A 22,478-nucleotide genomic window follows, 5' to 3' on the forward strand; every position below is an offset into this window, starting at 1 on the left:
TGACAACAAGTGATGTCAAACACTATTATTAAAGGTCCTGTGCCATTTTTTTTTCTTTTACAATGATATTCTTCTATTAGATTTGCAAGAATATTTATGTATTAATATTATAATAATATAGGATTATTATTTATGTATTAATATATTAATAGTCATATAATATCATGATTTATATATTAAAATAATAATACTATAATTAATATTATTATATACATGCATAAAAGCAAGCTTTGTTGAAAATGTACAAGTCATTAAAACTGAGCAGTTCAAATTTGGGATAAAGTTCTATTGTAACTTGCAGGAGGAAATTATACTTGCCAGCTAAAATACTTCTTGCTCTAAGATTCAGTCAAATGTTGTAAAACAAGTCTGAACTGTAATTTCTGACTCTGTAAATTCCCGTCAAATAACACTGCTTGGTTTCATCCAGTTGCTATTTGGCCCACCTGGTACAAATCATAAATCCTTAGCAGGTAGAAACATTGAAACACAAAGGTAGTGTGTAATTAAAAGTGACATCTGTGGTGCAGAATGTAATTTCAAAGATGTCTTTTTTTTTCTATTCCTAAGAGATAAACAATGAAGTGTTTATGCAAGAAGATAAGTGGTGTGCGTTTCAACATGAACATGCTTCCAATCAGCACTTCCGTCTTTTGGAAGCTCTTGTAAAACCCGAGAGGAACTCTACGTGCCAATATGAATTATAGCAATATTTTTTCTACTCCTAAGTGTTGCACGCCTCTAGTAATAAAACACTCGTGGTCAGTCTGGAAAACGAACCATGACAAGAAACGAAGGAATATTGCTCATCGATATAATTTTCATGGAAACGTTGTCGTCACCCTGACTTTTGTTGATGATCCTTCACATAACTGTGTTTACTTCCATTAGATACTCCAGCAGAAGAGGCCAGCCAGGCAATGGAGCAAGTAAATATTTGATCCATCTTTCTTCTCTGCTGTGTCTAGTTGTCATTATGAGATGTACAAAATGGACTTGCGACCCGTAACCATCTTGTGAGATTTAATTGGATCTATAAATGTTTACAATATGAATGCTAGAGGAATTTTTGGTGCCGATACCTGGTATCGATACTTGCTAAGTCTCTTTGGATGAAAAATTTAGTTCTGCTAGTGTCAGCAAGAAAAAGAGACGTGCAGGAAACGTTTGTTGCCTCAAGTCGGAGGCCTGCGCAAGCCGGGAATTGTCCAAAAGAAGGAAAATGCAAGGTCAGGAGAGCATAGAAGAGAAACACCGAGGTCAAGCACAAAGAGGAGCCAACACATGGAGATAAGAAAAACAAGAAAACACCGTCATAAAAAAAGTCATATCTCACTATCTCACTCCCAAGTTATGATTGAACACATCAGGACTTTGATTTGCGAAGCAACTTTGTCCTCCTGGCTGCAGGGAGTCAGCCAGAGGAGGTTGGAGCAAAGGTGCTCATAAATCATCTGGCCTGGCCGTGGCTGCTCTGACACATTGCTCAGGCATGTGGAGAAGGAGGAAGTCCACTAGTTTGATTCTGCGGTATTGTACGACCCGACCGCTTTCTGCCTCATTGGGCTTCGTGAGCGGCAGCAGCGACGGCTCGGAGGGTGGTAATTGATTTTGGCAGGAGAGATTTTGCATAAGTCCGAGTATGGTGGAAATGGAGCTCAGCTTCATGCTTGATATGGCCATTAAAAGGATCAGTGCCGTTTCAATAGCAGAGAATGGAGAGAAGGTCTCCAGGTCTGCATCTTTCAGGCTTGGATATTATATATCAAGGAGGGTGGGGAATTAATTTCACAACCACTGTCGAGAAAGCTTTGGTTCCCATTTTTGAAAACATACTAAGTACTACAACACGAATGGATGTTCAAGTGGCAGCCCGTGGGCCATTTGTGGCCCAGAACAAACCCTTGAGTGGCCCAGCCTGCCTGAATTAAATTGTTTCATTTTGTGCTACCATTTTTGCCAAACCTGCATTTAAATAGGAATTCACAAATAAATATAATGCATATTCTCCTTTATGAAATCTCGAATTCATGAGTGACTCTTTCATAGCAGTTTGAGACGGATGAAGACAGGTAACAGAAAGTTGTAACACTGACATTAAATAGTTCCTCCCATCCAGGGCCAACGATGATTAAAGGAAAATGGCAAGCGGGGTCGCTCATGTGGGAACCATCTTGTGTGACCTTTTCATTTGTAGGGTCAAAGTGTCAGGGACACAGGGGAGTGCTAACTTCCACTATACAATCCTACATGACATGTCAGAAGGCGAACATTTCATGCAATTCTTGTAGCTCTAGTGTCGTGAGATGCAATCTAAAATATTTCTGTATCGAGAGTGACGGAGTGGCTTTCTGAGTTTGAGCACGCAAAGCTAGAAATGAGGATTTAAAAGTATTCTAATGTCTTTCTAATGATCTCCATCCCTCCATTCATCCCCGCATGTGTTAAAGCTGCTTGAGTGGCATGTGCGAGCTAACCTTGACCACAGAAGGCAAATCGAAAGAATCAAATTCAAATGTTGAAGAAATTCCCATTCTTTGAAACACCTCTCATGCAAAACACAGCACCCAAAAGGCACGGATTCCAAATCTGGCAAAGCTTCCGAGATAGATGGCAAGTCATATCTGTGAAATATAGCGGGGATGACAGATTCGGGATTCGCGCCACAGTCCTCATCAAAGAGATTTCAGAAAGCAAAAACGAAATATAGATGGACACACAGCTGCACCTAGTTGAGAAATGGAGTTGATTTCATCGACATGATCTAATTTAAAGCAAATCTAGCCCTTGTGTGCTTCAAGTGCAACACAACCTGAGACAATGAAACTGATAAGGAGACGCAAGTTTTGAGAAGCCTCAAGGCAAAATCCCCTTCTCCTGTTTTCCGTGATGTTGAAATGTTACAATGGTCTGATGTTTGCAACAATCTCTAAATATTACTTTGTATAAAATGCATGTTAATGAAATTGGCAGGAATCCTCTGATCATAATTAAGGAAATGATATTGTGATCGGTAAAAAAAAAACAAAAATAATTTCGGGGGGTTGTTTTGTGCTAAACAATTTGACCCATTTTCCAAGGTTGGTCCAGTTTTCAAACCAAATTGGGTTGTTTTCGACCTAGCAGTTTTTAGTGTAATATCAACATTAACCACTAGATGGCAGGACTCAGTTGCACTTGCACTGGGTCTGTACAACTAATAATTTTTGTGGATTTAGTTTGACATGCAGCGCAAACATATCTAGATAATATTAAAATTTTGAGGAATTAGTTTTTTGGAGAAAAGAAAATGCACAAAATGATTGAACAAAATCGTCCATATTTCAAATGGCATCGTTTTTTTTTGCTCGAAACATTTTCTATGAGTAGTTCCAATAGTTTGGCGCTTCCAAATGAGATGTTCCACTGAACCTTTGACCCAGCGTCCAACTCATTCATTGCCAGTGATTGCTCAGCAGCAGTAATTGTGCCACGTTGTCACAAAAGCCATCAGGAAATCCCTCCAACAAAAAAAACGCCTTCCAAACTGGAATGTTAGCATTTCACCGCTCCCCTGATCGAGGTGCATGGAGATATGCCGACACCAAATGGAGGCGTGGCCAGTCCCCAATGTAATGACGATGGCAACGGGCTGCCAAGGTGACTGTGGGGGTCAGCAGTCAATGTGGTAGTGCTAATCCCTAGTTGGCAGGCTGAAGAGAAGCACGAGGGCCTCCACGTTCAGGAGACCGGCCGTCCATCACTATAAAGTGCTCCGAGTCCTTGCTGTCAAACGTACTTAGGAAGTGAAGCCTGTTCTGTTTTCACTGTTATCCTTAAGTATGTGATAAGAGACTCATAATGCACCATTCACATTTCTTTCCAAGTCATTTTTTCATATGACATAATTGCTGCCATATGAAATACATAGAAGACACTTCAGATAAATTCCTCATATTGGCCTCATAAGTTCTATAAAGTGTTTATCGTGAAAAGCTGTCGACAAAAATGTTTTGCCACAAGCCAGGTATCTGCCGCCGCAATCCATGTATGTTAATGGCTGTTGACAGCTCTGAATTGCGCTGCACGCATTGCGGAACAAGAATCGGGAAGCGAAATCTTGAGGGAATCCATTTTTGTTGGAATGCACAAGCATCAAACTTTCAGACTTTGGTTTCACCACAGAGGAAAGAGGAAATGGAGAGGAAAGGACTAGCAAGAGGAACTTGCGGGTCACACAACTTCATCTTCATTTACCAACGTCTGACGGGCTGATCCGAGCGAGAGCGTAACATTAAACGTAGCACGAAGAATTTCCACTACACTGGACTCATTTATCAGAGATTTGAGATCATATTTACACGTGTTGGTGTTTGCAGATTTAAAAATGAGGAATTAAATGAATTATGTTTGTACAAAAGACGGCCATCATACTTCATAGTGACGTTTAATTCATCATTATGATTACTGATAATAAAAAAAAGGGACAATTCAAAATGTTGTAAAATCATTCAATTTAAAAATAAATAGATTAAAATAAATTAAAATGAAAAAAGTTTCTGTTGAGAAACAACACGAGCAAAAAATAAAACACATAATTGCTCAATCTCACGACAGTATTGATTCATCCCAAACTATTTTACGGTCTGTAAAACTTGACAAGATCCTAACCAGCCGACACTTCTATTGCCCCAGACAGAATTTTAAACCACATCAAAATTCTCCTTTGCTGCTTGCAGGTTTCTTTTGTGGGTTAATACTTGGCTCACTAACACGTCGTGATGAATGCAAACGCACACACGGCTTCATAATACAAAGCTGCCTAACAAGAGCGCTGCTGTCACTCAACTGGGCCCCTCCACAAAGAAAAAAAAATCACATAAAGCCCTGAAAGGACAAATGTTTGTTTCCCTCTGCGGAATTAATGAGGGCATCAGTTAGTTCCCGCCGCCGCCTCCTCCTGCCCCGGCAACAAAATGTACCGTGCTCCTTCTCTGCCCGGGCTTGAAAGTGAGGAGTAAATATTAGCAGTTGACTATTTATAAAGACGTGGAAATGTGCAAGCCACACTGGGGCAATGAAAGGAGCAGCAGGGGTAATGAGAAATGAGAAAAGGCTCCACAGGCACAACAAGTCCAATTTGTGTGCTAATTGCTTTTACGCGTCACACCTACTTGCTCCTCGTAATGGTCCTTCTGTTATACAGCCTCACGTAAACGCTTGTCGTAACATGACCGACGTCCATTACACGTGCAAATAATTAGTCCGTGGAAAAGTTTGGCAAAACCTTTGGAATTTATTTAGTTTCGTAAATACGTACAGGGATTGGACGAAAGGTTGGAGTTAATTGTCCGTTATATAGAAATTTTTTTTTTTTTAGCCTGGTCTAGTCTACTAAAAGGGCACAACTCAGAACCATGTGACCAGACCCATAAATCCAGGTTCCGTGGTTTCTGGATCCGCTAAATCGAGGTTCCACAGTACAACTATTAAATTTTGATTGCATGTATTTTATTTATTTTTTTAAATCAGTCGCTGATCTTTTATCAAATCGTGACGGATAACGTCAATTACGGATCGGATATTTTGTAATCATTTTTGGCGCCAAAGGTCAAGTACCGTTCGACTTCCGCTGAAATCTGACTCAATGGTTGAGACTGTTTCTCCATATGCGAGTTCCCTTGTTGGCCATTTGCAGTTTGGTAAATTTCCTCATTCTGTCATTTCTCCATATAAAGATGACATTTCTTTTGTGTGCTGCCAGAGAATTAAACAGTTTGACCACACTGAAACCGAGTTCCCTGAGTACATGTGGTTTGTGCGATAAATACTTCTGAATGTGGAGTTATTCGTGTCTCAACCAGCCCACGCTAGGGATCGAAAAATTTTGTTATGCGCTTATCTGTGATAGAATAGATGAGCGGGATAAAATGCAGAAGAAGAAGTAAATATTTGGAGGGTCAGGTGATGATGATATTAAGACCACACCCAAAATTAGGTATCACGAACATTAACCTTTCAAAAGTGGCTGATTTTTTCAGTCGTTAAAAAAAATTGTGTTTGTGCCGCATACCATAGATTTTGTTTGGATGTTATCAAACAAAAGAAACATTTACGGTATTGGCATTGTGCACTGCGAATATTCCCAAATCAGTTTAGCCCAGCAAACAGCGCTAATCACGCATAATGACTTTGCCATTTCGAGCGCTGCCAAATAAATTGGATTACCTCACTTGGGCTGAGAAATATGGAAACCATTAAACAGGAAGGGGCGAGAGTTGGGGGGGGCGGGGTGTTATCAGTGACTCTGACTACCATTTAAAATAACTCTTATAATGTAGAGTAACTTAAAAAAAATAGGAAGGAAATGACTATATGTTCACAAGCACATTCAAGTATTTGCTAGACTTTTTTTTTTTTTGAGGGAAGGGTCTACTAAACGCCATTTGGAACTTCATTTGGACAATTTGAGAGAATCTTTGATCAGATTTGCTCGGTTAAATTAAAGCCAAGCCTCTATATGTCTACAGCTGTGGCTGTGGAAGGAAGTGGAGAAACTATTTTAACACTTGAGCTGGAGCCTGTCAGCATGTTCCAGTGCTCAACCTGAGTTGTCGGGGTTATCCAAATAGTGAAACAAGGCTGAATGGTGATCACATGCGCACGAAACGAAACAAGGGGAAATAAAATGAAGCTCACATTCAAACGTGTGGGCAAACTGGGAACAAATTATTTATTAGCAATAAACAAGATCCGACATCTGTTCTCAAGGTTATCAAAGTTTGGAAAATATAATTATGGATAGTTTTTATTTGTTTTTGTTTTTTAAATTATTTTTCAGGTTGGCTTTGTTAGTTGGCTTTAGTAGTTTTTCTTTTTTATTTATTACTTTTCTTTTTTTAAATAAATTTTTAGGTTGGCTTTGTTAGTTGGCTTTAGTAGTTTTAGTTTTTACAAAAACACTTAGAGTTTCGTTGTTTTGGAAAGTACTCTTCAATATCAAAATAAAAACATTTAAACTCAACCCCAATAATAGCCAAGGGAGAAAACAAAGGACATTCTCACTGTAATTATTATTTATTTTCCAACAATAACATATTCATCATCCAAAAATGGAATGCAAAAGGCTTGCTTGCAAAAAAAAAAATCTAATTGAGACAGAATGGGACACCAAAGTTGAGGTTTCCCAATTTTGGTCCCACAAAGCTCATAAAATCCATCCATTGGTTCTCGGAGACATAAAAACTTTCAATAAATGTAATTGCAACAAACATCTGTAACTCGTAATACGATTGTAAATCTGGAAAAGACATGCAAAGATGTTATTTACTGGTCTTTATAAGGGATATGAATTGTATTAAATCTTTTGTAACATGACTTTTGTAAATTATTTTCCATTTAACGGCACCGTATTTTCTATGAGATGTTTTCAATTCATTCTTCTGAATGTGACAAAGTTGGCAGAATATATAGTTTACCGATTAACCAACCAGCAGATGTAATCGACCGATATCTGTGATGATAACATTTTAATAATCTTTTTTTTTTATCCATCCATACCGGTCGGGCTATAATTTCAAAATTATTCCTTCCATATCTTAGTTGTGATTTTTCTTATAGCTTGAAATCAAATTTAAAAGTAACAGATTACCTATTGCACATTTTGTTTTTTAGATTCCTTTTGGGGAAACTAAATAACATCTATTTAAAGTCTAGAAGCCTTTTTCCGTGTTATTGTGTCACAATAACCATTCGCTTGACGTCAAAATGTGGCCAGGTTATGAATGATTTTTGGGATTACACACTTGGGACAGTTACAGTAAAGGAGAACGCTCCATTTATCAAATCATCATGCTCCATTGCAATACAGCTCAGAGCATTTTTCATCATCTGGCCCATGAGTGTGGTGAAAATCCTCTGTGTTATATTACATATTATCTCCAGATATGATGAGCTTTAGCAGCATCCAAATCCACATACTGTACTGTTAGTCCAGCTCCCCTCCAAATATGTTCCTTAAGTACTTTGGTTGCTTTCTTCTCTCTTTGAATTACACGCTGATGTTGACATAGTTGAACTCAGCCAGACATGGCCTTTGCCGTTACTCTCGGACTTGATCCTCTCTCACTATGTTAGCTGTTCTTCTTGCTGGCTTTGTTAGCTCCTCCACTAAGGGAGCAGACTGTTGGTTCCCCCCCCCCCCAAGCATTCCCTACTCCAGAACAGATTTACTGTGATTACCCAGACCACTATTTACTTTTCCCAGCGTACTTAACTCTCTGTTTCTTTTATTCAAATTAATTCAACTCCACTCATTGGGTCATTTTCATCCATCTTGATGATCCCTCATTCCAACTGAATCTGGGAAAAAGTCAAGCAAATGTTTTGTCTGAAAATGACTTCTTTTAATCCAAAACATGTCATGCGATGTTTGGTTTCTTTAAGATGAAGTGTTTCTTCTTCAGTAGATCGTAAGCATCAAAAAGCAAATATGTTTCTCGTAACGGGGTAATGATACAACTTGGAAACTTGGATTGGATGAATTGGCTCATATGTCTTTTTAATGGACGATGTTTTAAGCTGTACATTATACTCACATCCGACTACAAATATTTAAGAAAAAATACCAAATAACATAAATATATACTATATATATTTTTTTGTGTATATATATATATATTATTTTTTATATTCTTCATCATATTATTATTTTTTTAAATATATATATATATGTATATAAATAAAACATATATTAAAAATAATTTACAGAGAAAAACAAAAACAAAAATATATAAAAAATAGTTCTAATACCTTACATTCTCTTAGCATTAAGTGGCCCAATTAGTTTCCGTGTACACTGTAAACTCCTGGTAGTGTCACATTCTGTTCCTCGGTCAACCGGCCAACCGTTGGTTTGTTCGTTTTTTTAGAAACACGCATGCTTTTCATCATTTACTATCTCCCGGCAACGCTCTTAAGAACACACACACACACACTCAACTAAAACAAAAACAAAAAAAGGCCTTCAGCAGCACATACTGCCGGGGTCCTATTTAAAGGCTTGAGGGTGAGAGTGGGGGGGGGTCTACAAAAGTCCATTTACAGTACGGGTCAGTACATCTGAATGCCTTTACTACTCCAGCCAAATTCTTTGTCTCCCCTCATTCACAGCAAGTTATCTCGAGCGCTCCCGGCACAAAGCCAATTGGTATTATATTGTCCCGGGCTGACATTAACCCCTGATATTTTCACTGTTGTCCATTAACAACCTTTTTGGTCACCTCCAATTCCCACAGAACAAGAGGTCACGTCGAGCATGAAGAGATACTTTGGGATCGTCGAACAAAGACATGCCAAAAGTGTGATTAATCCTATTCTTTTTTTTTTTTTTACTTTGTTTTGTCTTGGGCAAAACAGATGAGGGTTGGTCTATGCAGCTGTATTTTACCTGACGGCAGCCCATTCATGTCTCGGTGACTCAAGACAGCTGCTCTTCCGCTTAGCTCCAGCTTTGTGTTGATAGACACAAAAATGAAGGAATGTGCACCAAATTAATGTTAACAACCAGGATTGTTATGTTTGCTCAAGCAGTTGAAATATTATGTGGAGTGAACTCGGGTTAGTTTGAGGTGAAATGAATAGTTGCACGGCTTGATGATAACAATAGTTGCTCAAAAGGGTCACCTGACCGGGTTCACTATAAAAACAGGTCCGACTTAATCTTGGGTGGGGTGATGAAATACACTCGGGGTCGTACTTACCTTTTGGACCTGCTGGCGATAAATTGCGTGAGAATTTATTTGAACACTGAGACACAAAGCAGAGATTTGGTCATTGTCAAAAAAAAATTCTATTTGCCATCAATTGCAAAATAAAGTTCTTTTTCTCACCATCGAATGCTGAAGAGACCTCGATGCCGTTGACAGACAAGCCCTCGCTCACCTGCACACAATCAGATCCATCCCTCCCCCCCAAACCGGAATACCACAATTGACCCCCACTGCCTGTGTCTGCTTTTGGAACACTGGTATCTATCCATCCATCCGTTTTCCGTAGCACTTGTCTTCATTAGGGGTCTCGGGTGAACTGGAGAGCTCTCCCAGAACTGTTATTTACTAGAATGGACTAGACCTCTCACAATGAATCATCATTCCCTCAACACCCTAGTTTCATGCCCAGTGCAAGTCTAGTGTAAAATGCCGTTTTGGGGGTATTTTCAAAGTATGTTCAAAATGGCTGCCAACATGTCCATACTAATTGTTTATTCTTGGCTCATTTAGAACCTGTTCACAAAAGGGTTAGGGTTAGGGCACAGGTGTCAAACTCAAGGCCCGGGGGCCAGATACATCATTTTATGTGGCCCGCGAAGACAAATTGTGCTTCAAATTCGTGTCATTACTAGAATTCCAAATTGTCTTCACTTTTAATATCTTTTTTTTAAATATTTGACCAGTTTTTACTCGTCTGATTTGAAAACGAGTTATTTGTCAGTTTGTTTTGCAGCTTTTACTGTATATAATATGAAGTGCTCATACATTTATTTGTCATAATGACCCTCCGAAAGAAGCTATGACTACAATGCGGCGCGGGAAAAAAATTTGTTTGACACCCCTGCTTAAAAAATTCAACAGCAAAAATTACCATTTGCTAGCCAATTGTAGTCATTGAGTTACATATGCTGGTAAGAAAGAAAGAAAACAAAATGTCTGTACTCGTTGAAGGATGTCTTAGTATTTGAAGTTGTTTTTGAGGTTTTGTGTGTTGGACACGCTGCGGTCAAGAAGTGTTAAACTCTATGGGTGTATGCCGTGCACTGTTGAATACGCATCATGTGGCCTCACAGCATGGCGCGCCATCTTTCACAGCTATTTCTGTCAGTGTAAAATCATGAGAACCACTTCAAGTAACACAAAGCTGGTCAGAGGGTAACATGTGCCGCACACAAAAACCGCACTATCATCTCTCTTTGACAAGCCTTTGTTTCTCAGATTAATCTGATTTCTTTTGGATTTGACATTTGGACTGTCGAGGTCTGCTTCCCAAAATGATACGGTATGTTTGCGATGAAAATCATTGTGTGTCCCCTGCAGAGTTTTTTTTTTTTTTTTTCTCGCTGTGGAATTTACAAGTAAAGTTTTCCATTGTGGCTGGAACCACCCAAAGGTTTTGAAACGCCTTATTATACAGCACTTTTTGATTTGGAGGGATTCATCATAATAATATTAAACACATTTATACCTCTCGTGCTGTAGTTTAAATCTAAATTACTTAAAAAAAACTAATTTTAAAAAAGGAACTCATTAAAAATGAAAGTGGGAAAAATCATTTCATAATTTTATAAATACTTATCTTTATTTCAGTATACAAAATAAGAGTATGTACATCCACACCAAAGTGGTTTACAATATCCATGAGTTCATAATGCTCTTAAAAATAGAATATATCTTAAACTGACTGCATGTCGAGATGTAAAGGATGATTAATCAGCAAGTCCTTTATCCATTTTCTTTCCAGTCCTTTAGGATAAAGTCATGCTGAAGATACACACGGGAAAACGTGCGGGTCCAAAAGTCCAAAACGTCCCGTGTTTGAAAAAGTACTTTATGTTCCCTTTGTTTGCTTTTCCTCTCGTGTCCATTGATGCAGAAGGAAAATGTATCAACTGTACCATTAAAAAAAAAAAAAAAAATCCTCAGATCTCCATCTCGAGGGAGAAACAACCTAATTCGTCTCCTCCGGTTTTATAATCCAATGTTATTACTTTTTATTAGCGCTATAATAAAATAGACTTTCCTCATCCACATTGAGGGAATTCATGGTCATTAACAGTAAAAAAAAAAAAAGAACTACCCAGGAGGACGGCGGTTTTCACATAAACTGTCGTCACTTTCCGTGTCCGGTAGCGGCAGTTTGGAAAATCGATACTAACGTGATAATGACACTTTATGGTGAAATACGTTCAAGACAAAAAGTTTGTCTTGGAGCTATCGTAGTGCTTTGGTTCACCTGTGGCTCGGTGCGGCTTTGGGGATTCATTTGCAGACGTATCTCTCCACGATCCGCTCGCACTTCTTGCAGGTTACGTAGCAGCACCAGTGATACTTGCAATGGCAACGTTCCACCAACTTCTCCGTGTACGGGTTGTAGCCACGGCCGCAGCACATCAAGTCACAGCTGTCGCTCCCCGCTGAGGTTTTGTTGCACTGCCTGCAATTAACGTAAATAAAGTTACAAGATTGAGTGAGCCAACCCTTGTTTGTCAGACAACCTATTTCCAGTAAGAGACAATTAGACTTCATTCTAAACATTTCCTCCAACCTGCCTGTGCAAACTCCGAGCCTGCGAAGAACCCACAAAGGCCCTTTGAATATTCTCGACCGAGCGACGCGCCCTCATTTTTCTCTCATTTTCCTTTGTCGTATCTTCTCGACCGTCGGATGCCTCGGATGCTTTCGGGCGCCAATGGACTCTTGAATAGGCGCCGAACAGCCCCCCGCCATAAATCACACTGAATACACAGGACTGCCCCTTCTCTTAAGTTTGCCCTTTCCACATTATGGCTCCATTTTTATGACGGCAGAGTGTTAATGACCGGCGTGATGAGAGGGGGCGCTTAAGTAAATGGTGGCAGCAGGAGTGGTGGAGAGTGAAAGGCAGCTTGAACGCATTGTTGAAATAGGAACACCCACACATTCTTTGTTTTATCTATCTATCTATCTATCTATCTATCTATCTATCTATCTATCTATCTATCTATCTATCTATCTATCTATCTATCTATCTATCTATCTATCTATCTATCTATCTATCTATCTATCGTACCCATATTTGATTTGTGGACGTTTTTTTTAGATTTTTTTTATATCTATATACTTATTTAGATATTTTTATATATATTATATTTGATTTGTGGATTTTTTTAGATATTAATATAGCTATTTAGATTTTTTTTATATCTATATATTCCTATATATTTGTTTATGTATATTTTCATTGAGTTTTTACTACTCAGCGCTTAGCATGTTTTTTTTAATCTTACACATGAGACGATCTATCGTATTAGATTTTTGGACCTTTTTCTTTAGAAATTATAGATCTATATATTGCTATATATTTATTTAGATATTTTTATATATATTATATTTGATTTGTGGATGTTTTTTTAGATATTCATATAGATATTTCTTTATATGTATATATTTCTATATATTTTTTATATATATTTTCATTGAGTTTTTTGTAATCTTACACACGAGACATGCAAATCAAAAACTAATACAACATCTAATAATACATTTCAACTAAATGCAATTTTGAAAGAACAAAATCTAAAAAAAAATAAACAACCCGACGATGAAAAATTTGTAAAATTCCCAAACTATTACCCTGTGACTGGTGTACTAAATTTGCCCTACTATTTCAACGCCGTCAAAACAGCAACTATATAAAGACTTTGTATTGCTTCCCGGGTCTCGCGAACGTCAGGGCTAACAATGTAGACGGGAGGTCAACTCAAGTGTCAAGACTGATAAAGCCTCTGCGTCAAGTGGCCACCAGTGAGTGACAAATCAGCGGCGATATAAGGCAAAGTATTCAAAGTTTCCAATGTCCACAGCGTTTGGTCTCACGACCCATAAAGCCGACCCGCCTCGTGATTTGACAAATGCATTAATGTTTCATACTTATGTGGCTGCGAAGTTATCAGGCAGTAGAAATTGCCTCCAGTGAGTGTCCTTGACATGAAGCATAGCTGCTCTTTATCTTTAAAGTGGCTTAAAGATGACGTTCATATGACTTTTACCATTTATTCAAAAAGAAAACAAACATTATTTACTGTGCTGTGATTGGCTGGCGAGCAGTCGAGAATGTATCGTACCTCTTATTCTCCAATGTGACCCTATTTTGGCTACCGGACAACATTTCTCAGTATTTACATGCAATTTGAATAAAATGAAATTTAATCTGTGGAAACAACTTTTGCAATTGCACTTCTCAAAATGTGCCTCTGGTGACATGCAATTCAAAACAGAGAAATAGAGCCTGTGATAAGGCATGAGGTTCTCCAAAATTCAATAAGTTTAAAAGATAATGTTACATATTTTCCTTATGATACTGCTTAGCCAAATCTCAGCATGAGTAAGACCTTCAGACAAAATGACTCCTCGCTGAATTCTCACACACCGCAAAGTCCTGAGTTGGAGTGAGTAAAATGGTGTCGGCCAACCTTTATCTCAGGGAACCCTTTAAATGCTTCCAAATCTGCACGCGCCCCTCCAATTGATAACCGAGTTCTCCCGGACCCAAGAATAAGAGCTTTAGTCAGCGTTTGAGATAAAAGCACAAGAATCCTCGTCACAGTGACACATGCTCAGACAAGCCACAGACAAGTACTCAGGTTGTTATCACCCAGGCCGCTAACTAAACTGGACATCACTTTCCTAAAGTCAACATCCTGGATGAGCTGACAGTCACGATTGGTCATTTCCTATTTGCTGCTGTGCGGGTTTGCCATTGTTCTTTTCAACTGTATTAAAAAGCCACGTTAAGCCATGTTTTCACACGGCACCACAGTTCAGTTCACAAATGCTATTTTAGATACTTTTTGACCACCATTGCAGTTCATTTTTGCCGCGGTGCAAAAGTTAACCCTGATTGTGCAACTTTGTGTTGGCAAGATAACAATAATTTGGTATGCTAGAACAAACATGTCTTTTTTTTTTTTTGAATCTGAAATTTTTAGCCTGACACCAGAGATACCGTATTTTCCGTACTATAAGGCGCACCTGACTATAAGGCGCACCTTCAATGAATGGCCCATTTTAAAACTGTGTCCTTATAAAAGGTGCGCCGGACTATAAGGCGCACCATTAATGCATCATGTCAGATTTTTAATCCAAATCATTCTCCATTTTATCTTTTTTATTTCAACTTCAGACGCAACAAATTACTTTATAATCACAAAATAATGATCCATAGTCTTTTTGATTCATGATTCCTAGTCTTCAGCGGGCCACTTATGATTAATTTCATGACACAATGCTTCGGGCCAGTTTAAATTTAGGAATTTGGTCCATATATAAGGCGCATCGGACTATAAGGCACACTGTTGGCTTTTGAGAAAATTTTAGGTTTTTAGGTGCACCTTATAGTCCGGAAAATACGGTACATAAATGCATATATAAACACACATACATATTTGGTGGATCTGGTTTCAAAATCAAACTGTCCTTTTCTATTGCAGCAATCAAAGTATTGTGAAAAACTGTCTCACCTGTCCTGCGTGCCAACTGAACCCTGTTTTTCATTCTTGGCACAGAAATCCGGTGAACTCTGCAGGTAGACCAGCTCGTTCTCCCTCACGGGCCTGATGTCAATATCTTTGGGTACCAGTTGCTTGCGTGTCCCCATGGGTCTGTGAACCACCTTGGTAGCCGACAAGTACTTCGTCTTCAGGTCCATGGCGATCTCTCTCAGGTCCTGAAGACCTCTCCAGCAGGTCCTGATGGAGCAGGAGCCGGAGACGCCGTGACATTTACACTTCATCACCACCGCCTCTCTTAAAACCTGTCAACAGACAAATAAAAATAATAGTTTTTTTTTTTAATTGTGTTTGCCGACATGCATTTCCTCGCTTACCTGTCTCCCGACTTCGCTGTTATGTAGGTGCATAAGTTTATTAGCATGGGAACCTGCACGTTTCATCTTCATGGGGGCGTCTGCAAACTTGGACCCCATGATCAAACCAAAGTGCAGGTTATCAGCGCAGCCCCCCCAGCGATAACCAGGCTCTGGGATCTCAGCCGGGATTGGACCGCACGAGCACAGACGTAAATCTCCAGAGGTGCACGCCCTTGCGATGGTATGGCTAATGGTGGCCGCAGACAGGGCATAGACAAACGCAGACTCCCTGGTTCCTGGGGAATGAGAGCACAAGCAGCATTGGAGACCTTCATTGTGCCATGTAAAAAATGTTTTGGTTGTACTGATGATACAGACTCCCCAAAAAAAAATTAGTACAGTATGTATGGATAATATACATTAATGGATATAATAATTTTTGTTGTTGTGACTTTATGCTGTACCGTCAGTGAGCCACATGATTTATTTGTCACAATTTTTAAGGTGAACCCAGCATTTTTTTTTTTTTTAATAAAATCAAGGCTTCGGACCAGGAGTGGTTTCATTGGGCCATTGGCTGGGATTGAACTAACGCTGTCAGTAATTACCACTACAAAATAGAAGTAAAATGTAAAATAATATATATAAATAATATAAATATACATTTTATATTGTCCATAAATGTATGAAGGCCGTACCTCGATCAAGGTCCGGTCGATACTTGGAGGAGTCGGTGGGAGTCTCTATGGAGGAGCAGTTCCAGCGCATGTCGGCAAAGGTCTTTTGACACGTTTTCTTGACTTCACGGGCTGCTTGGATGATGGTTTCCATGAGTTCCATATTGCTGCGGCACAGTTGAGCTTGGGAGGACACCAGACCGGGCAACAGCTTACAGTGTTGGGTCTGGTTGATGTGGAAGGTCTTGGGGGTGTGTGATATTGCTCTGTGGAATCAAAATGAAAAACATTTTAAAAGGTGACATCCATCACAACAATGAGTTTAGCCTTCTCCAAAAGTTAGTAGCAGATCCATAAAGCAGCTTTGACACATTCTTGGCTCTGATGTTTTTGTTAGTGCAGAACTAGCTATGAGATATTCCTCAAAATATTTTTGCATTTAATCTCAACCCCAGATAGATCATATCTAGCATTTCCATTTAGCACCATGGGAGGTTTTGTCTTCTTTGGCTTCAGTTCAGTCTATTTCAATACTATTAGAGGAACATATTGGAGTCGATTAGATCATATTTAGGTTTAATGTATTTATAGAGAAACCTCAGGCAGGGGAGGCTACCTCTGATGTCTGCTTGTAAGAAACGTGTCCTGTTTCACATTACAATGTCCGAGGGGGGGCGCCGGGTTGTACCGAACGATAAGCACAGCGATCGTGGTCACTCGCAGGTGTTTATTATTACATCTGTTTTGGCATTGTGTCATCGAAACTAAACGACTTGGCGCTTGGATTTAGCATGACGCACGTGCCTGAATATCATTTCGATGTGTCGTGATGGCTATTTCTGTCTTTAGCGTGACCTCAAATACAAATTGAATTAAAAGTATACCTGACGACTTGGGTTACATAATCAATTGATATTTTTTAATGCCGTCAAGATACATTTTGATAGCTTAGCACACACGTGTCAAACTCAAGGCCCGGGGGCCAGATACGGCCCGCCGCATCATTTTATGTGGCCCGCAAAGACAAATTGTGCATCAAATTCATGTCAATATTAAAATTACTAATTGTTTTCACTTTTAAAAACTACCTCTATTGCTAGCAATTTTTAATACCATTCATATTTTTTTCAAATATAACAGTTTTTCTTAGTCTCTGTTTCGAAAACTAGTTATTCATCTAGCCATTCAGGAGTTTGTTGAGTACCGTACACTATATATATAATTTGAGACATTCAGAGATTTATTTGGGTTGGCAATTTCAATGGCCCTTCGAAGGAAACCATGACTATGATGCGGCCCGCGACAAAAATAAGTTTGACACCCCTGGCTTAGCTTATTATTCTATACTCAAAGCACTCACAGTAGCTGCATTATTCATACGTTCAGCCATTCACACTCTGGTGGTGGTGAAGTGGGTAAGTAGCCACAGATGCCCCGGGGCGGGCTGACAGAAGCGTGGCTGCCAGTGCGTATCTACGGCCAATTTGACCACCGCCAAACATTAACCCCCAGTCATACACCAGTGTGAGCTGCACCGGAGGCAAAGTGGGTTTTGCCCGAGGACATGACCCATGAGACTCAGGCAGAGCGGGAATTAAACATTACTGCTTTACCTCTGATGATAATAACAAAAAAATGTTCATTCTATTATTATTCAGAGGGTTTGATGCCCACCAGCAATCTACCTTGCGCCACAAGTTAGACATGGTCTCAGCAGGTCTAAATTTAGACCAACTTTTAACTCCTGATTTGGCAGAGCAGTCTGCCAGATTCTCAACCAGGCCACACTGAGGTTGGCGACGACATGAAAATCAGAATGCACCAACATTTCTGTCGATGAAAAGAACATCCATCGTGTAAATGACAAGAACAAATCTGAAGCTTGTTCTTGTTCCTTTAAGTCTCGGTTTTTGACTTTTACTGCACTATAAAAGCAGTGACAGTTAGAGATTTGCATTCATTGCTCTGTTCTGATCTCCCACAAGGAGCTTCACAAGAATATGCAAAACAAGACCACAAAGCTTCAGACTTCTCTCCCTCCCCATCTCCACCTTTGCTTTTCTAAAGTTATTACTGTTATTATTATACACCGTGGTGAATTTTACCGGATAGCTTAGAAGTCAACCTCGCTGTCTCTGTTTACCGAAGCCGCATCAAAGTTATTAAAGAGGTTTTCGTTCATAGCCAGAGGAAATGCCCCGTTAATCTACCATCCCCTTTCATGACATACACGCCGACTGAACACACAAGCTTTCTCCTCATCGAGAATGTCAGGGGGCCCACTTCAAAGCTGCCACAGCGGCTTCACTCCATCACCACAACATGCCACACAATGTATCGTTTCATGACGTCACGTGAAGTGAAAGATGGATACTTACAGCCATTTGATGCCAGAGCAGACCTGGGACAGCAGCAAAGCAGCGAGCACAACGAGAGGCAGGACGTGCGAGCACCTCCTCATGGTTGGACAGTGAATGTGGTTCACCGAGCGTAAAAATAGAAATACTTGTTTGGAGCTTCTTCACCTCACAAGTCCACCGTCATGGCAAGGAGTTGTCTGGTAAAACCTGTTGGAAGAAGAACAGAACTCATTAGGAGGCGTTGCCGTCCGCTGGTTGGTTGGTCGGCAAGTCTTTGACCGACCAACTTTCTCAAAACTTTTGACGTAAAGAAAGCGAATGAGTATAATGTAAAGAAATACAGTTAGAATGTTGTCACTGTTCATGTTATGAAATTCATTGCAAGAGAATTTATTAAAAGATCTTGAGACTGCATATGAGATCAAATTAATATTGCTCGCGATGAATACAAATAAATCGTTATTTTAATATCATTTAATATCTAGTGTGTTTATAAATGTATGAGTGTGTCTGGATATATAGCATGCATATCGTCTGCCACAATTGTAATTTTTCAATATTTTGGGAAAACAAGAAAAATCAAATTTAGCACGCACGATTATTGTTTATCGGATCTTTTGCTTACTTGTCGTTCACAGTAAGTTTTATGCTACAAATTACAAAATGAATCAAAGAAATAGTTGATTAAGTTTTAACCTCAACAACAATATCACGTGTAGTGTACTAAATAGGAAATATAAGCAAAAAAAAAGATTACATTTCAGATGCATGACTATTCAGATGTTAATTTTTGGTATGTCTGGAACTAGGCATGTTTGTTTCATGCTTCTTGTAATCCCTGAAGGCAATACTCAACTTTGCATTGTTTAACTGAATACAACACGAACAAATGTTTGGGTGAGGTCGTGAAGTGTCTCAAGGGCGACTCCACAGTGCTCTGAAGCTGACACCTCCCCAGCAACCAGTCCCAATTTTATACTTGGTTAAGTGGATATTCTGCTCCTGAACTTTAGGAGCTGGGTGTTTATCCATCGTGTTTGTCAAACTATCACTTTACAGTCATTGAACCGGGTTCATACAAATACTGAATCACTGCTGCACATTAAAGAAGCCTAGTTGTATCATAACTTTTTTTTTAAAAATAATTCTTGCATGTTTTTCTTGGTTAATATCTCATGAATGGATAAATTTAGAACATCCAAAGGGAGTAAAGTGTGCCAGTCTCCTCCTTTATTTGCACACACATCTCGGTCTGCATTTCATCTTGGTGTTACTGCCACTTCACTAAACAGGTAAAAACATTTCAACCGTAGTGGCAACAGCCCACGTGAGTTGAGGAATCTGCAGCCCGTGGACAGCAACTGCAGCTGCTGCTGAATCTGATAGCAACAGCAAACTGTGGATAAATGATCTTTTTGAAGTCTGGCTAAGTTAGCCCATTAAGACGCCCAGGTAAAGGAGATAATGAGACTTTAATGTTGATTGGCACAAACCCAAACTGATTTGAAAACCATGATACGATTATTTAGACAAATCAACACCTTGCACATCTATTAAGTGTTAATCTATAACCACAAAATGGATAAATACATAAAATGAGTATAAACTATATAATTAAAGCGACACCAAGTTAGAAATGCTGGGGAGTGGGATTGTAGCTGTAAAGCGGATTAACAGCATTCATTCAAATTAATTCGGATTCCTTCTCTAGTTTCACTGTAAGGTTGTTCTCAATCTCTGCAATCAACACCTCAAAGCGATCAATTGCAAAAGTATTTCAATTACAATGTTCTTATGACGTCCTCATTTTTAAGTATTTTCCTTTAGCAAAAACGTTGATAACTACACTTATTAATATTTCAATCAACTTTTACTGTTTTTTTCCCCTAAATTAAATATTTGATTGACGTCACGTAATTGTTTAGTGTGGTAAATGTGTGTATTTAAAAGTAATGCCATACAAATAGGGTTACAAACATCTTTACGCACATTTGACTTTAACATCAAGTCACACAAAAAATATCCACAATATTCTCAAAACTTTGCAACTCACCTTTTTTTTTTCCGGCGGAACTCCGCTTTCCAAGTTAACCCAAATAATATTGTAAGGAAATCACACGCCAGCAGGTCCAAATATCCTAGGAGAGTAAGGAAAAGCGTCTGTCTCTCTTTTTTTTTTCTTCTTTTAATTAGTCAGATGCGTCCAAAAAAATCCAACATGGGAAATAAAAATAACTCCGGATAGGTCAGCATTGTGTGTTGTCCAGGTTTTTGAGCGCGTGTCTGAGAGACACAAACAGAGAGCGGAACTAAACTTGGGCTGGATCAGTGTGAGTGAGTCTGAGAAGGCAGACTCGACTCTAAAGTACCCCCAGCCCACTTTTGATGTGGCTGCTGATGTCACACCTGAATTAGCATAAGAAAGCGCGCCTCCGCGACCTGACAGGGGCGCGCCCATGTGCTCGCCCCAGTAAACAATTTATTCACTATTTGAGTTATATAAATAAAGATTCTGGTGAAAGTAGAACTATGTCTTAAGTGAAACTGATTCTGATTTTATAAATCATATAAGAAATATATAAATATATTAAAAATTATATAAAATATAATACATATAAAATATATATAAAAATAAATAAATTGTAAAAAAAAAAGTGATTAAAATGTAGCCTACTAAACTAAAAAGTAAATACTATTTTTTTTTTTTAACTGTCAATGACTGCATATACAATCTTCTCGTCCACCTGCTTCATTAACTAACAAAAAATCAAAAAAAAATATGTAAAAATATCAACAATTTTAGCCTCAGTTGAATTTGTGAGTGATGTCAGGTATTCCGATTCTAATTCTGGTAGATAATTCATCATTGGTTTGGTGAATTTTCCTAAAATATTTGTCTTAAATTTCTAATAATATTTCTAATTTCTCATATGCATCAACAAAGTAGTATTTTCATGGATGCAATTTACTGATAGCAGCATAACTTCCAATTAAATATGTCTGAAGTTGCATTATTTTTCTTGCATCCTTCAATATGAACCACATTAGTTTAGTACTGGCATTAGTTCGTGATATGTTGCAGAGAAAACTGTGGGAAAGCAATGTTCGCCTTTGCTGAGAATATCCTGCACCTCAAGTGCTTCGGCAGAGGGAGAAGTGAGCTATTTGTCCAGACCTTGACCTTCCAGCTGCTAGAGCTAACATGCTTGGCCTCAGGTTGCGTTGCATATCAGGTGTTCCTGGGTTTTTCTTTTGGAGCCGACAGATCTCAAGACTCCATCAAAAACACCACATTGTTAGGTGTTTTCAAACTCTTTTTCTAATATTCATCCCTGAATCATAAAAAGTAGTAGGATACAACTCAAAACTCAGCAGTATATTTTTGGGGGGTGAAGATATTGTGTACCTAATATTGTGGCCAGTATGTTTCAGATTGTGGTTGCACTCAGATGTGTTTTACATTGCAGTCAACTGTGAATGGGCACAGATTGTTACATGTGTGGGTGTTGCAGAGCTTCCAGCGGGACCGGGCTCGCTTTCAGAAAGTCTTTTTACACTCAGTCTCTTCATTCCTGAACTGAGGTCAACACCCAAAGCCTTTGATTTTTTTTTTCTCACACCTCTCACCTTTTGAATAACACAGGGGATGACACCTTTGAGGGGAGTTGGGGTTTATGATTATGAAACCACACGTGATTTTCGAGATTAATCGGAGCAGAGGTAGTCAAGTGTCTGGCATAGATAAGAACAAAAGATTTATATAGATGGCTGTCAAGTAAATGTGTTATATTTAAATAGATTGAATTTTTTTTATTGTTTTTATGTGGTAGTGTTCTGCCACGTT

The 22,478-nt window shown here is 38.8% G+C and overlaps 1 protein-coding gene across 3 annotated transcripts; it reads right to left on the reverse strand.

Moving 5' to 3' along the window:
• Positions 1-11,304: 11,304 nt before the first annotated feature.
• wnt11 (wingless-type MMTV integration site family, member 11) lies at positions 11,305-20,996 on the reverse strand. Of its 3 annotated transcripts, XM_088399332.1 has the most exons (7): positions 20,688-20,996; positions 18,653-18,841; positions 16,296-16,540; positions 15,616-15,893; positions 15,251-15,543; positions 11,986-12,186; positions 11,305-11,641 (listed from the first exon to the last, which is right to left on the reverse strand). In XM_088399332.1, the coding sequence occupies exons 2-6, from the start codon at positions 18,733-18,735 to the stop codon at positions 12,012-12,014; spliced, it is 1,074 nt and encodes a 357-aa protein (XP_088255458.1). In that variant the 5' UTR covers positions 18,736-18,841; positions 20,688-20,996; the 3' UTR covers positions 11,305-11,641; positions 11,986-12,011. The 3 variants fall into 3 exon arrangements, with proteins under 3 accessions (XP_088255458.1, XP_088255457.1, XP_088255456.1); XM_088399331.1 differs by having other exon boundaries at positions 11,305-12,186; positions 18,653-18,842; positions 20,691-20,996; XM_088399330.1 differs by having other exon boundaries at positions 11,305-12,186.
• Between the last annotated feature and the right edge of the window lie 1,482 nt (positions 20,997-22,478).

This window comes from Syngnathus floridae, chromosome 15, assembly GCF_059516105.1.
Source record: "Syngnathus floridae isolate MCC-2025c chromosome 15, RoL_Sflo_1.0, whole genome shotgun sequence".
Classification (NCBI taxonomy): Eukaryota; Metazoa; Chordata; class Actinopteri; order Syngnathiformes; family Syngnathidae; genus Syngnathus; species Syngnathus floridae.

What these genes read in the sequence shown, in the direction of transcription:
- wnt11 (XM_088399331.1), bottom strand. Translation starts at nt 18,735, where the DNA reads ATGAGGAGGTGCTCGCACGTCCTGCCTCTCGTTGTGCTCGCTGCTTTG. An exon ending in TGCTCTGGCATCAAATGGCT is followed by an intron (nt 16,541 to 18,652) that starts GTAAGTATCCAT and finishes TTGATTCCACAG; the next exon opens with AGCAATATCACACACCCCCA. An exon ending in TCAGTTGGCACGCAGGACAG is followed by an intron (nt 12,187 to 15,250) that starts GTGAGACAGTTT and finishes CGTTAATTGCAG; the next exon opens with GCAGTGCAACAAAACCTCAG.